Source organism: Podarcis liolepis, assembly GCF_965112155.1.
Source record: "Podarcis liolepis genome assembly, chromosome: 4".
NCBI classification, from domain to species: domain Eukaryota; kingdom Metazoa; phylum Chordata; class Lepidosauria; order Squamata; family Lacertidae; genus Podarcis; species Podarcis liolepis.
Window position 1 is genome coordinate 38355561 of NC_139558.1, and position 17235 is coordinate 38372795.

General features: G+C 40.4%; 1 protein-coding gene across 1 annotated transcript in view; it reads right to left on the bottom strand.

Moving 5' to 3' along the window:
• PNPLA4 (patatin like domain 4, phospholipase and triacylglycerol lipase) overlaps positions 1–17235 on the bottom strand; it is a gene marked incomplete at both ends in the record, with an annotated part of 68661 nt that overhangs the window by 10278 nt on the left and 41148 nt on the right. The window contains 6 exon segments of the mRNA XM_083500590.1: positions 1624–1657; positions 2408–2455; positions 2457–2544; positions 2742–2750; positions 2752–2828; positions 5350–5536. Coding sequence (XP_083356716.1) covers positions 1624–1657; positions 2408–2455; positions 2457–2544; positions 2742–2750; positions 2752–2828; positions 5350–5536 — 443 coding nt within the window.

A 17235-nucleotide genomic window follows, 5' to 3' on the forward strand; every position in this document is an offset into this window, starting at 1 on the left:
TTTGCTGCACTTCCAAATGAACCTTTTTTTGTGTGAAGAACACCTTGCTTCTTTACCCCACTTTCCCTTCTCCATCCTCTCAACGCCATTCTTAAGGTGCCCCTGAAAGTGTTTATTACCTATTGAGTGCTGCAAGCTGTGTGAATGATTCACTGGAAGCCATCAGAGCGTAACAAGAGCTTTTATGATTTGGTTGCCAACAGTGCCAATAAAGCATAATGAGTTTAGCAAGATAACTGACTTCCTAGGCGGCCAAAAATTAGAACTGACAGACAGGTCCAAATCAGAGGTCAGAGCCCAGAGATGGTGGTCGTATTTATATTTATTTTATTGTTATTTTGACTTTAAAGTTCAATAGATACCCTTAAGTGGAGCAGTATATAAGCAAGACAAGCAACAGTCTATCCCACACACATCACCGTAAGCTAAGCTGAATGGCAGAATCTCCTACATCAGGACTGCTTAACAACTCCCCAATGCCTCTTCTCTTTGTTTACAATCTGTGGCTTCTTGACATCCATGTGATCAAGGACAAAACTTCCAGAGCAGAATGAGAAAGGAGTCCTCCTGCAGGTTTAAAGATCCAAAGCTGCAGGAGGAGAAGTCTTCAGGAAGGGATGGTGAGCATTAATGGGCCAGCAGGGATCCAGCTGAAGCTAGACAGGGTGACCCCCCAAGAAGGGAAAAGCAGCCTTGGGTGTTTCAAAACTCCCCACCTGTGGCTGCAACAGTAGCAGGGATAGCTTAGCTCTCCATTTAAGATGCTCTCTCATCCCTCCCCCCCCCCCAGAAATAACATTTACTCTGCTTTCTCTTGCTGCACCAGACCCTCAAACTCACTCCTTAATAATTCATAGGCTATTGGATTTTGAGACATTATTTCTCGTAATCCACACACATATATTACAAGCAGGAGCGATATTGTGAAATAGGGTGTAGTTAAAATCCACTTAAAAGAGGCACATGAAGCATGAAGACTAAGCTTAATGGAATATACACCTGCAAGTAAATTCAGGTATCTAAATCTATGTAACTATGCTGCGCTCATTCATTTTAGAGGGCCCGGTGTTGCTTCATCAACCACACAAAGTATAAGCGGATGGGTAAATGAATAAAGGTCTGTCTTTCTCATCCTCTAAACCATCATTCAACAGAGCACTCCAGCCTTGCAGAGGACCATTGCGACAAAATCCCACTTTAAAAATACCATTCGTATCTGAAGATTAGCAGGCCAGGTTAGCTACAGGGGTGTCAAGAGTTATGCTGTGGCTAAAGGGGCATCTCTTCTGATTAAGTAGTCTATATATTTTTCCTAACTAAATCGGGAAGAAGAACATACCTTCCAACAATTCTAGATTCAGGTAGGTAGCTATGTTGGTCTGACGCATATAAGGGTCTGGTGACCTCTGTTTCAATGTATCTGAAGAAGTGTGCATGCACACGAAAGTTTATACCCAGAACAAACTTAGTTGGTCTCTAAGGTGCTACTGGACAATTTTTTTAATACCCTCCAACATTTGTCAAATGAAAATAGGAACATCCTATTCCATTCCCTTCAGCATTTCTCCGGCAAAAATAGGGACATCCAGGGCCTTTTTTCAGTGGGAAATCACCAGAACTCACTTCTGGCACCACTCAGGTAGGTGTCATTGCTATTCTAAGAGAAAGAGGGTGATGTTCATGGTGAGTTCCGGCATCTCTTTTTCTAGAAAAATAGTAGTGAGGACATCCTATTCCATGCCCTCCAACATTTCTTTGATGAAAATAGGAGCGTCCTACAAGCTGGATGAGCATTGTGATACATATACTGTATTTTTTGCTCTATAAGTCTCACTTTTTCCCCTCCTAAAAAGTAAGGGGAAATGTGTGTGCGTCTTATGGAGCGAATGCTGGCTGCGCAGCTATCCTAGAAGCCAGAACAGCAAGAGGGATCGCTGCTTTCGCTGTGCAGCGATCCCTCTTGTTCTGGCTTCTGAGATTCAGAATATATTTTTTCTTGTTTTCCTCCTCCAAAAACTAGGTGCGTCTTATGGTCTGGTGCGTCTTATAGGGCGAAATATACAGTAGATGTCTCTTGCTTTCTTGGAATGATTATCAAGCCCTGTCTTGGCCTTTTGTTAGCATTTTGTTCTGACATAAGAACCAGTTCTTTTACGCACTTACAAAATCACAGGGGGAATCATTATTTTTAAAGGAAATAAAATAGGGCCAATTGTGAGCATTGCAGAAGCATTTAGATCACACAGTTCTTACTTTAAACAGGTCAGCAGTCCTTCTTGAAGCAACATAGTTACTCAACTGAACTGAATGACGAGTTCTCAGGACACAGTTAATAAAGAACCAAACACATAGACCCTGGAGACAGTCGTTCATTTCCATTTATAGACGTGATCTGCAGCTCTCCTACCTTAACAAGATCCTCCCTGGAGGCAAAATTTGAAAGCAAATGATTTTTTTCCATTTTTAGCACTAGTGACTGATACAAAGAGCCGATTTTCTGCTATCTCATGAGCATTAGGAGGAAGAATTGAATCAATGCAGCCCCTACAGAAAAATAGAATGATAAACATTAGTCAGCCTTAATAATTAAACACCATCTAAATAATTTAGGAAGGATGGAAAGTGCTGTTTCTCCACAGTTATTACAAGACGCCATCCACACAGAATCCTCTCAGCAGCATTTCTCTGGGGCTTTACATGAAACCAAATTTAAGAGGACATTTGTAAAAAGAAATACCCACCTAAGTTTTGTCATAGCTTGGTGTTAGTGGTCCAAAGTATAGTTTTCTAGGATCTTCTGCAAATTCATAGGTATTTTTGGTACACTCCTGAAAAAGACCCCTCCCCCATAAAAAATATAGTCATGTACAATGCTATTTTTCTATTCATTTCTTACAAACCCTCGAAAACATATTTCTGAAATAAAAACATTTGTACCATAATAAGCATAATAAGCTAGTTGAGTGGGAAAGATTAGGCAGTTTTTGTATTTGTTTTTATTACCATTGAATCCACATTTCTTAGGACTCTCGTGATCAAATTAATCTGAAAACACACACAATTTCATTTCTGCTTACCTACAAATCACTACCTTTGTTTTAATAAAATGTTTAGTGACACCTGAAATTCTAGTCAGCCAAAAGACCATGTACTGAATGGGAAGCTCTTATCGGATCCTTCACAAGCAAAGAACATCGTTGAATAGACTGAAAGAATCATGCAGATTTAAATCACAGAAAGCTGTGGGTGACAATTTTCAGTTATTTTTAATGCCACAGACTAGGAGTTGTAATTTACTAAGATGAATGCTCATTAAAATGCAAAAACAGCTTAAACAGCTGCAGGTAGCATATGGGCAATACCCACGGCAGTGGAAATTTAAGAGAAAATTAGTTAAACAGCAGTGATTTCCCACCACTTGCAAAAGCCTTTGAAAGGGTGTGACCAAGGGTACTGGCAATGGCCTGGGGAAAATATGATACAGAGAACCAAGGGTGGTAGTGTGTTTTTCGGATCACATGGCAGGTTCAACAGATGACTCCTGATCAGATATAAACTGCTGTTGGGCTTCAGCGAGAACCAGCAGCAGTAGCACTGAGATAACTGAAAGAGGAAGAACAGAAACTTTGTTGTACAGTACTGCGATTTAAAGAAAATGGCATTTGCCTTGAACTGCGGAGTCACAAACATTGTTAACACGTACTACAAGCAGCACGTTCCACAGAGTCACTGAATTGCTGTGTTGTTAAAAAAATACACTTCTAATTATAGATGCCGTGTTTAGCAGTTCTGATTTCTGAAGCAGATACTGAAGTTCCACTAGTGCAGATAATTATCATGAACCCACTTCGTGTCAGATTCATTCAGATTTATATTCTGTTCCAGGGGCTGGTGGATTGTTAGGGTAGATTTACACTGAGAAGTCGTATTATCAGGATGTGAATCGAAATGTTCCTTCAGATGTGCGTCCCATTGAGCTTATCAGGCAGAGTCCATGTTGGCATGCCTAAACGCAATTTCCCGCAGTTCTTTAAGGGAAAGATATACACAAGGGGCAGCTTGTTAAGCAGCTTTGCTACGGAGCATTTGAGCGAGGAGGAAAATGTCCGCCCTTACTACAAGCATTGTGTGGTGGTCAATGGAACACCACAGTGTGCAAGCGAGCAGTTGGATGACTGGATAGCTATGATCACTGGCATCATCCATACAGTTGCAGGTTGATTGCTCTCCATCATCTCCATCAGTTTGCAGGTCCAGCTGGTGGCTCACACTAGAGAAGGAGTGGGACAGCTTAGGTTCTAAAGATGTGGTTGGACTACATCTCCCATCAGACCGAAGAGGAGCCACAATTCAACAATATTGGATGGGCGGCAGGCTCTCCATCCCTGCTGGCTTCCAAGTACAGTGGTACCTCAGGTTACAGGCGCTTCAGGTTACAGGCGCTTCAGGTTACAGACTCTGCTAACCCAAAGAAAGGACCTCAGGTTAAGAACTTTGCTTCAGGATGAGAACAGAAATTGTGCTGCGGTGGCGCTGCTGCTGCAGCTGGAGGCCCCATTAGCTAAAGTGGTGCTTCAGGTTAAGAACAGTTTCGGGTTAAGAACAGACCTCCAGAACGAATTAAGTTCTTAACCCGAGGTACAACTGTATATGCAAGGTTGTGGGGCAGAAAATGAGAAGAATCTTCAGAAACAAAGTGAGAGGTTTCACACATTCCTGCTTCTAATCTTCCTGGCTTCTATGAGTACCTTCACACCACTGTGAAGATCTGTGATCCGCACTGAGATCTTTTGATGATGATGATTTTATATATATATATATATATACATCATCATCAAAAGATATATGTCCTAGATAGCTTTGCTTTCTTAGTTATCTCTAGCTACCAATTAGGAAAACTGAAAATGACAAATCATTAATTACCAGGAATAAGCAATTACAATTACTAATTACTAATAATGTTTTCATTATTTTTACAAACAGATTGCGCCTACATTGTCCATTGTCACAAATACTTACTTCTGCATACATACTACAAAGTAACCAAGTAAGAATTAGAAAAGTAATTGTACAGGTCAAAAAAAAATTATTCACTGTCACTGCCCATTTCCCCACATATAATCTTGCAACACACAATATAGGCAAAAGGGTGACAGTAAAAGATAAGAGTATGTTTCATAAATCTATCACTGCTCCAAAATGTTTAATTTGGAATATGCTAGCAAAAGCATGTAGCTGCACTGTAGGTGCGCAAGATACTGGTCATATTATTATGATTTCAGTTGATAGCATCCCAAATGAGTAGATTTAAGCTATCTTTTAAAGATTTGCAGGTTCTTTTTCAATTACCTCTATATTTTCGGGCACTGTTAAAAGAACAGTGGCAGTCACAGATCCTGAAGAAGCTCCTGCAAAGGCCTTCACAACATCCAGTAATTTCTTGCCGTGTTTGGAAAGAGCATATACTGCCCCCAAGTGGTATATCTCTAGAAACCCAAAAGCTGCAAAGAACAAGCTGAGGTGATTCATTTTTGCTCTGGAAAGAAAGTTTAGGAAGGATTGTGAAAGATTTTTCACACACCCCCCCCCCCAAAAAAAAGAATTTTCCATTCTGATGTGTGACATAAGGCTTACAATCATCAGGACATTTTTCATCTTTAAAAGATACAATTAAGTTCAGCTTCCAAAAATAATTGGAAACTTGCATTAATACCTTTGAGGCTCTTGTCAGAGGTGCTTTGAAATACAATTTAACAAAGTGTTGCATTTTTTTCTACTTCTCTAACTGTAACTTTATTTTCTATCTTTAAAATTCACTCTGACAATTTACTTTCATATTCTACTGTAAGAGTTAAACCAGTTCTTACTCATATCTTCAACCACTTAGCTGCTTATTCAAGCAGATGTCTTAAACAAAAAAATAAATAAATATGTAAATACTTGCAGTCATTACCCAAAATATTTCGGAACAATTGGTGCTGGCTAAAATGCTTACAATCCCTAGCTACTCCAGTAATTCAGCTGGTCATTCAATTCCTTTTAAGCATTTATATTGAACAACTAAAGCTGCAATTGCATATAAAATTTCCTGGGAGGAAGCCCCACGGAATGCAATGGGACTTACTTCCAAGTAAAGATACATATTGTATAAAGAGCCAGTGTGGTATAGTGGTTAAGAGCGGTAGTCTCGTAATCTGGGGAACCGGGTTTGCGTCTCCGCTCCTCCACATGCAGCTGCTGGGTGACCTTGGACCACTCACACTTCTTTGAAGTCTCTCAGCCCCACTCACCTCACAGAGTGTTTGTTGTGGGGAAGGAAGGGAAAAGAGAATGTTAGCCACTTTGAGACTCCTTAAGGGGAGTGAAAGGTGGGATATCAAATCCAAATCCAAACATATTAGGGGGCTGAATGTCAAATCTATAGAGAGATGTAGCTTCTCACCCATGGCCCTATTTTCATGATAATGTTTCTTTGAATTAAAAAATGCTACCATCAGCATCTTGTACAAAATTATAATGAACGTTTTCTTATTTAGATTAACTGGAAGACAGAAAAATTCTAGTCTCTGTCAGTATGACAACAAAATGATAATATGGTAACATAAGGGTTTCTAACAACTTCCATCTAGAAAGATCGGAACCTTCATCTAATAAAGAAATCAAACATGCTGAGTTGGAAGAATCAATTAAAACTGATCCCACTTGCTGCTAAATATTGCATAACTGGCAGTGCAGTGAAACACTAAGCATGTTTACTCAGAAGCAAGTCCTAGTGAGCTTAGTGAGACTTCTCTGAAGACAATGAGGTTCACTTCTATCTTTATGCATTGATCTCTGAGAGGCAGCTTAGGGTTTCTGCATTTTATATACCAGCTCCATCAGCCTTCCCCAATATGGTGCCCTCCATATGCAGTGGCCATTAACTCTGGGGTTGATTGCAGCATGGAACATCTAACCTTTTCAGCTGTGTCAATAGTGAAATGTCCTTGTGTGCAGGTACTGGCTGTCCATTCATAAGAATGAAAAGCAGCCAACATATAGTCAACATTAGTTGGATCACAACAAATAAAATGAAGTCACAGGCTGGAAGTAGATTTTGGGCAGCCACCAGAAGTACCTCTCTCTTCCTACTGATAGTGATTACCAATACAAACCGTGCGATGTTACGCTGTCATATTTCAATTTCCACCCAACAAGATGGGACAGCAAATTATGTGGAGTGGCAGTGGGGAAACTCATTTGTGCAATGACAAAGCATCATGCATTTCACATCAGAAAATATTAGAATAAGAGGAGGAGTCACAGAATGCCCTTCATTAAGGCACAAGATCCTCTACTTTAGCTTAGAACAAAAATTGAATGGCTGGCCAGAAAGAGCGAGAAATGGAGTATTTTGTGGGGGCGGGGTCAGATAAACTCAAAATAGCAGAAAGTTCAAAAACAACACATTCATCAAAAAAAATTTCCTGAAATGTCTGAGCAAAAGTATTGTAGGTCTCCATAAAGTCATTGCATATTCCAGAATTAGGAATATGCAGTATTAGGTTGTTGGAGCATCTATATTTGCTTGCAGTACTATTACTATTGCTATTAATTAATTAATTAATTAATTAAATTTGTATACTGCCCTATTCCCATAGATGTTTCTCAACATAAACTTACAGTATAAAAAAATTGGTGCAGATGTACTTTTTCATTAGATTAAAAAGATGGATGAAAAGGTTGGCATTCCCTATTCTAATTCATGTGAGTTCAAATTACCAGCAAAGAAACTTGGATTAAGGCAAAAAATATAAACTGTGATGGGAGAGGGGAGGAAGGGGGAGAGGGAGGCAGCGTTTGGTTTACGCTTCTCTCTAAGTCTCCAGATACCATTAGCTCAGAGAATATAGCAGTCTACAAAAGATATGTAAATCTAATTAAGTATATCTTTATATTTCCTGTAGTGAAAGCTGCTGCTTGTATTACCAAAATCCACTAGAATAATAAGCTTTAAAAAATATATAATTTTCCCGATGTAATCCACTTACCGCTCTGTCTTCTGCACATTTTTTTTTCCAATCCAAAAGTAATATAAAACAAATGCAGAAATTAATCATTTTGGGCTGCATTGTGTTTTCAAGATTAATTGTCTGGAATTACACTAACAACATTAGGCAAGCGTGGGTGCTCAACCGCATCATGACTCTCCAAGTCTCACCAGCATAAATAAAGTCAAAGGCAATGGTGATAAATGTAGGAATCCCTGGCAAATGGCCGTCCAACTTCTGTTTAAAAACTTCCAATGAAGGAGACTCCACCACCTTCCAAGGTAGTCCAGCTCTTACCATCTTACCATCCTGATGTTTATTTGGAATCTCCTTTCTTGTAATTTGAATCCATTGGTTCGGGTCCTACCCTCTGGAGCAGCAGAAAACAAGCTTGCTCTCTCTTCTGTGTGGCCGCCCTTCAGATATTTGAAGATGGCTTTCAGTCGTTTCTTCTCCAGGATAAACACCCCTAACTCCCTCAACCATTCCTCATAAGGCTTGGTTTCCAGACTGTTTATCATCTTGGTCACCATCCTCAGCATACGTTCCAGCTTGTCAACATCCTTCTTAAGCTGTGATGTGCAGAACTAGACACAGTACTCCAGGTTGGGGAATCACAATACCATTTATTTATTTATTTATTTATTTATTTATTTATTTTGTACATCTTGTAGCCTACCTTTCTTCCAACCCGGAATCCTGTGGGGGTTGCCTATGTGGTTCCCAGGCAGCCTTTCATCCAGGCATTGACCAGACTAGACCTGTTTAACTTCAGCAATGCTTAGGCCTAAGACCCCAAAGCTGATGTCCAGGCCCAAGAGAGGCAAGCTTTGCCAGCAGCTCTGTTAAAAGGGTACAGATGGGGCTAAGACATTTAAAGGGGGTGAGCCCAAAAAGTCTGAACCTACAGACTTTATCCTGACATGATCCATTACATTCTATATGATATAAGGTTGTTGGAATCTCCACTCGGCCAAGCTGATAAAGCTCATCTTCCGGCCGAGTCCTTCAGAATCGCCCTCCGACGAATAATTAGAGACCTGAGCCTCTGATAAGGCCTCGGGCATGTTCCCCCATTCAGCAGAGTTTCAAAGCAGCAGAAGTGATGAGATTTATGGCTACATCACTATGCTTTATTTCTTACTACGCAGACAGCAAAGAAATATCCATCCTCTATGAAAGCAGAGAGCAACTGAGCAACAAAGGAACAGGAAACCCACTAACGTCACATCCGTCTCCCTTCTCCCATGAGACTTCCAACAGCCTGGACTGCCTCTGGAATGTAAACAGAGTCCTGTGACTCTAAGCAGCTGCTCAGTGGCAAACAGAAACTAACAAAGCTAACACCTTGCTGAAGCTAAGGGTCCGGGTCTGGTCATTGTCTGCATGGCTGATAACCATTGAAAGCACCTTCAGGTACTCTGCCTTGGGTTCCATTACAGAAAGAAGGCAGCGTATAAATGTTAATCAAGCAATCAAAAAATAAAATGTGCCCCAAATTCACAGGAAACACTTCATCTTGAAGTAATGAGCAAGCATACCCTTCCAAAAAAATTGCAACATTGTAAATAAGCACAGATGTTGATTTTTTTTGAAAAAAGGAATGCTGATATCGCTTATCATTTTTGTAAAAGAACCCAAGAAAGATCAGCTTCCAAAAGGAAATGAACCATTACTCTCTTCCATGTAAACACAGTTGAGATCAGGGAGCAGAAAATACCACTGCTTGTTTCCACCATTTTCCTAGCTTAATTAAGATGAAATATTTATATGACATTAATTAGTTACAATTACTTGGAAGCATGCTCTTTTCTAAACAGAGTTGTACAATAAAGCACTATGGAAATCTAGAATTAAACCCAGCCAAGTAGTCAGTCCCCATGCAAAAAAGTGTCTGTTGCTGGGCTGTACCATTTCTTTAGAAAATGTGGTGAATTGGAAGATGCAAACATTCATTTCTTTCACCTGCAGTTTGAAATGATAGAGTCCATCACCTCCTGCCCACCCCACCCCCACCCTCACGTTTAACAGCAGTATATTCAGTCAGGGCGAAAAGCAACACTTATGAAATTATAATTTATAAGTTAATAGGCATGATTCTTGAGACAGACTGCAGACTAAATTAACCATGTAACAAGCAAGTAAAGCAACATGTAAGAGAGAGGTAATGGAATAATATGAATATTTTATGTGGACAGAAGGGGGGAACGAAAGAAGACCAAAAAAAAGGAATTGGAAATGCCTATTTTAAAACAAAAAAACAAAGACTGCAGAAATATCACAGGGAACAAATTAAAACTTCATGTGCTCTGCATGCGAACTGCAGCCTATTAAGCTATGAAGATAAAAGGAATTGTCAACGGACAAACTGAGTAAATCGGACCATAGTTAGAAAAAGACCAAGAAAAATATCCAAAGGCTAACCTGTCAATAAGGTTCAGTTTGTACATTATATTTTTAGCTGTACAGTCCTGCCTCGGGGTGGATAAACACACATCTGAAGCCACTGCTGTCCTGACTGAGAGTGCAGATTCTTCTGCCTGCTTTTACAGGACAACACAAACCTATTCTGGTTCTCTCACGATATAGCTGAGGGAAATGCCATGGTGGGGACATAGAGCTGTGCCCAACAGTCATCCCATTAGTGCAATAATTTTTGCCTGTAGGAGGCTCCCTTGCCCTCTCCCTCTCCCTCTCCCTCTCCTCATGCACCTCCCTGTTCCCCTCAAAAGAATCTGTTCTGGGGTTCCCTCAACCCTCTGGAGCAATTCAGGGGGAGCAGTGGCGTAGCGTGGGGGGTGCAGGGGGGCCGGCCGCACCGGGCGCAACATCTGGGGGTTAGGGTTAGGGGGCACAAATCCACGGGTTAGGGGGTGCAAATCCACGGGTTAGGGGGCGCAAATTACTTGCCTTGCCCCGGGTGCTGACAACCCACGCTACGCCACTGAGGGGGATAATGGGGGAGGACATGCAAAGAGAGGAAGCCCAGTTCTGCAGGCAAAAGTCCCTATAACAACAAGGTAGCTTTGCTGGATACAACCATGTCCCTACAATAGTCTTTCTCTCCACTGCAAAGTGAAATGTTGAGAATCCTTGTGTGGTGTCCTGGAAAAGAGGAACCAAGAGCAGCAACCTTAATCAGGATTGTAGTGGCTTCAGAGTTTCAGTTCATTTTCATTTCACTTTTAATTTGTATACCACCTTTCTATAATAAAAGAATCGTAGAACTGTAGAATTGAAAATGCTATACCAAAGACAATTTGTGTATAGGTGAAGAAACAACAGAATATACAAGAAAGGTAAATCATCTTACAACAATCCAATCCAGTACAGATAAGTGATAATAATAAACTACAACTTAAATAAACTACTTATATCAAATAAAATAATATTCAATAGTCCATTAGAATATAATAGTACACAATTAAATTAACTCTCAAAATAACAGCAAATAATAATTTAACAGAAATTCACTTTCAACCATTACAATAATTCATTACTAAATTATAATCAATAAAAATACAGTGGTACCTCGGGTTACAGACACTTCAGGTTACAGACGCTTCAGGTTACAGACTCCGCTAACCCAGAAAAGGTACCTCGGGTTAAGAACTTTGCTTCAGGATGAGAACAGAAATCGCACAGCAGCGGTGGGGTGCCAGCGGGAGGCCCCATTAGCTAAAGTGGTACCTCAGGTTAAGAACAGTTTCAGGTTAAGAACGGACCTCCAGAACAAATTAAGTTCTTAACCCGAGGTACCACTGTAACAGCAAATTTACAATGTACGAAATACAATACATGTGTGCTTATTCATTCCAAAGAAGGACCATACATCTAAAAATGTACATAAGGGTTCTGTACCCTCCTTGAGTGTTTGTGCCTAGTTTGAATGTGTCCTCAGACTCTTGCATGTGACCTCCTAGAATGGAATGTAGCCCTCAAGCTGAAAACATTTATCCACTCTTGTTTTCTTGCTAAAGGGATGAGCCGCAGCAAGCCTAAGACTTGTATATGGATACTGCAGTTGCATGTAATGGTAAAACCATGGTTTAGCATTACAGGACCAATCCGCAGCAAACCAAGGGCAGCCATACTGTCTTCTACTCTAGCAGAGCTTGGAAGCTTTTGTTTACTTTTTAGACTAACTGCAGCTTGTTGGGATATCTAGATCCAGAAAAACTGCAGTTAGTCTTAACTATGGCTGGTGGAAGCAACCCAAGATCAAACCATAGCTAATGAAGCTGACTAGTTTTCACCAGCCCTTGCTAATATAAACCCCCACTTGAGATGCTATAATAAGCTTCTATTAGTCTAAATTGGAAGTGAAAGTTCCCAAGCGCCTCTTTGTGCTCATATTGTGGGGCAGGGGCGCTAACCACATCTTGTCCTCATAATGTTAAATCACAGTTTAGTGTGATGTGTGAACTAGGCCACAGTTTGTTGCAAAAATGTAGCAAAGAACAATTTTTTAAAAAGATTAATCAAGACAAATTTTCATTCTGTCAGTCTGTATTCACTCCAGAAGTACCCTGGCTGATATCTTCAATATTTTGACAAGGTACCGAAATATAAATTTTAAGCTCATTGATACAGGGGGTGCAGTGGGGGCGGAATTCAAACTGTCAGAGTATTTTAATAAAGAAAACTGAAACCTAATGTAGACATCTGACAACAACTCTGCAGTACTGCAGTACACTCACATTTATTGAATAAAATTACCATAAATAAAATTAAAAAACAGCTTCAACATAAAATAGAAAATTGGACTTGAAAGAGAAACTGAAACATTTGAATCTGAAGGTTTTTCATCTAATCCAACAAGTCCAGTATTTGAATACCCTTTGCTTCCTAGTAAGCATCTCAAGCTCTTGTTTAGAAAATGGAAGCTAAATACTTTGATCATACAAATCATCATAAATCCAGAAAATATGTCCACCATCTGTCCTTGGAATGCACCAGGATGGATTTACTGCAACATTTACTTAGTAAATCATGGCAAAATGAAAGGTGATAAACGAAATGAAACAAAAAACAGAAACACAAAGATCAGGACTAATTTTGTTTCCTTGCAATACCCATCAAAGAGAGAATTCCCATCTTCAAAAAGATATTTATTTACTTGTCTAGAGTGCAGCTTTCGCCAATGAATTCAGTCAGAGCAGTTAGTCAAACAAAATATTTTTGAGTAAGAAAGGTCAAAGATCACTTGACCACAACGGCAGACTTCTCTTGAACTGTGACTCGAGGCAGCGAAAAGCACAATATTGCCTGGCAAAACACCATTTCTAAACAAGACCATTTTCTTTCAGAGCAATCCTATCCATGCCAAATGTTGGCTGAGGGGAGCTATGAAGAAGCAAAGGGACATCTCCACCAGCAGGGAGCAGTCATTCTGAAGGCTCCAAATACTCTCATGAAAACTCTGTGGGCAAAAATATAGTTCCACCAGTGCTTCCATGGCACAGCCAAATCTGGAACATTCTAGAGTTTGCTGGATCCATCAAACCTTTGCTCCTCAACTGTACTGGGCTCCTTGAGTGTGCCAGCCTGAAGCCAACGTAAACTTTCTTTAAAAGGTGAGAGGTGTGGGGGGAGGGGGGAATCTGGCCTCCCATACTAGGAAGGTTTTGGAAGTGGCAGATTGTTCTTTACTTAGGATTGTTCTGATATTTAGTCAGGAGATTTGGACTAAACATTAGGAAGAACTTTCTGACAGTCAGAGTTGTTCGACAGTGGAACGGTCTCCCTCAGAAGTTTGTGGACTCTCTGTCCTTGAAGGTTTTTAAGTAGAGGTTGACTGGTCATCTGTCATGGATGCTTTAGTTAAGATTCCTGCATTGCAGGGAGCTTGATTAGATAACCCTTGAGGTACCTTCCAATTCCACAATTCTATGATTCTATGATTGCAAGATGATTATGTATTTGAAACACCTTGAGCACACACAAAAAGCTAGCTATTGTCTATTGAGAAGAAAAATGTTCAGTAAACAGCATCGGGACAACATTCCAGGATTTCCAAATAGTGATCAATTTCAAGGAACATCTAGGAAACAGCAAAAAGAAAAAGTTGGCAAGCATTGATAAGAGCCTGCCAACAGCTTTCCTTCAAAGACCTGAATTTCCACTTGGTTGATGCATTAAAACATAAGCTCTTCTAATAAACCTATTGAGACTAATTTTCTTGCCTTCAGCATACTCTGAAGAAGTTCTAAAAATACAAGACAATTGCATTACCATTTAAAACTAAGCATGACCCACACAGGTTACTCAATACCACCCATCTGGCATATTGAGCCAGCTTTTTTTTTCTTACATAGAATTTACGTGAAAGAGTCAATTAACGCCTAGGCTAGGGTAATTGAATAAAATATGAAATGCGGCTGGGGGTGGAAATCAAGTTGCAGACGGTGGTGGGGAAATAGGCTGGAATCCTATACATATCTATTCAGAAGTAAGGTTTATATTACCTAAGGTTTTTATATATATATAACTGACAAATTCGATTTGTCAGACATATGGAGAGTTAGAAATCCAACTGAAAAAAAACTTTACTTTTTTCTCAGAGGCAAGCCAATCATTTTTGAGAATCGACCACCTATGGATATTCAGAGACTTGGTTCCTAAAGTGCTAAAAACTGAAATTTGCCCTAAAACTTGCTCTGACCATAATGCAGTTTTTGTGGAACTGAAAATTTTCTTACAAGGTTCCTTCAGATGGAGAATGAATGACGATTTGTTGAGGAGTACTCCAATTGTAAATAAAGCCCCAAAAGCCCTGAAGGATTATTTTGAACTTAATGTCAACCAGGGAATGGAAACTAAGGTTATTGGGGATGCCAGCAAAGCAGTAATGAGAGGATTCCTCATTCAACAAAATTCAATTAGGAAAAAGACACAGAATGAGAAAAAAGATAAAATTTTGGAACAACTAAAAGACAAAGAAAAGAAGCTTAGAGGAAACCCAAAGAATTTGCAGATACAAAAGGAAATTAAAGCCCTTCAGAAGTAAGGTTTATAGAATTCAGTTAGATTTACTGCAAGATAAGTTTGTATAGGATCAAAACCCGACAGTCCAATCCATGCAGAATCCCATCCCACTCAACTGGAGTGAATCAAGGAGACTCACTTCTGAGTAGACATGCATAGGATTGTCCTGGAAATCTAACTGAACTGATTGGGACTGACTTCCAAGTAGGGTTGTGCGTGACAGAGCCATTAAAACACAAAATGCTGCAAATATGCCTGATAAGGCTGGACCATTATTTCCAATAAAGGGCTTTTTGTGGGGGCAGGGGAGCAGAATTCTGAGGCACTTGTTTGTTTAACTCTCCCTCTGTGGGGCTGCCAACTATTTCCCTGGTGCCCACAAAAACTGTGACCCCACCCTTTTGCTGATCATGATGTGGTTCTCTTTTTCTGCCTTGAAAAGTACACAGAGACTAAGGAAGAAGTTGAAAGAGTGACAGTCCTTCCCACTTTCAACTCTATGCACTTTTCATGGCACATATTAACTCTACTGGAGATGAGATCAAAGTTTTCGTGTCCACATGGATGGGAAGGAGTGCTGATTCAGAACAAGGGAGAGGGAACTGAGCAGAGGAGGTGGCAACCATGGAACTTGCTCAAAAATCCATGGTCCTTAAAAAGTTGGGCATCCCAGTTTTGTTTTTTAAGTGACACACTTTTTCATCAGTGTTCACTGAATACCTTCCATCTCATCTTCCATCACATGGTGCCTTGAGTGTTTTGTTATTGATTGCATTGCCTTGCCTAGACACCTATCGCCATATCCATTATCAACCATGCATTCTGAACATGTGAGACCTATTCATGCAGCAAGAGAGGTCATGAATACCCTAGAACACCAAATAAAAAAATAGCAAAGCAATCAGGCAACTCTTTTGGGTTTTGTTTTTTAAAATCAACAATCTTGAAGCTGCAACAAATTGCTAAATTTGCTTCCTAGCAAACAGGCTTTCTTTACCCCCAAAACTGCAGCCTGTATTCTGTGTTGGGCTATTGTACAATGTTTTGCCACAGAACTTTTACCATCTAGTATTTTTACAGTGTATTGCATACACACCTGCAATGGCCCTAAATGTTATCATATCATACGGAATAAGAATAGAATAGTTTTCTGCGCATAAACAAAGAATTCTTATAAGAAATACCCAATACTATTTGATTTTATTTAGGTGAACACAGTCTATCGTAATCCATATACTAGTATCCTGAAGATAGGTATGTATGCACACAGATATGCTGGCATTAATTTGCAAGTACATGTCATTGATAAAAGGTAGCTGATTTTAATGATTTTGAATCCTGATAGATGGCAATACTTGTATGTTTATTAACAGGCACTTTTGTGGGATTTTATTGGGATGTGTTTCAGCATCTTTCTACATCCACTTGCCTCATCTGCTATAGCTATACATTTTATTTGCGAGCCCATGCACTAAACCCTGTCCTTGGAGCCTCCCCCCCCCCCAAAGAAAGAGACTAGACACCAAGGTATGGGTTCAAATTAGGCCACAACTTTATTGAACTTCAGATGTAGGAAACTTGACCTTGGCCTTGGAAGGTTTCCCTCTCAGCCCACTGGGACTGAGGATGTACAGGGTCAAACAGGTGCCGTGTGAGGGAACTGCAAAGCATGAACTTACACAGCGTGCCCACGCACTGTACCTAAGTTGGGAGTTTGACCTACTTGCCACCGCTCTAGGGCCAGTGACTCCCGCAATCACCCTTTAACGGGCCCTGCAGATGCCGCTGCATAGGGGTGCATGAGATGTTCTCTACCCCAAACTCGAAGATAGACTAAAGGATACCTAACAAGGCCCAAAAAAACCCACCAAAGTTGTGACGAATTGCTACGAGGAAGGCAAAACCTGCCAATGCAGGGAAAATTCCTTCCCAGTTCTGAATACAGCAACCATCTTACGACCATAGCAGCGCCCGCTGACCTGGAACTCAAAAGGTTAAGCTGCAAAAGAAGAAAATGGTGACAAGAAAGCCAAATTTATTATTTAGGGAGGGTTGGGTGGGTGATCCTGAAAAAGAAGGAAGAAGAATGAGCATTGGCCGAAGGATCGGCCCCAGTACCTGTCCCAGGCCACACCCCTGCCTGCAGCCCATTGGTGGGCCAATTACACCCTGTTCCCAGGTGGGTGGCACCCAGCCAGGCAAGCCCCGCACGGCGTCG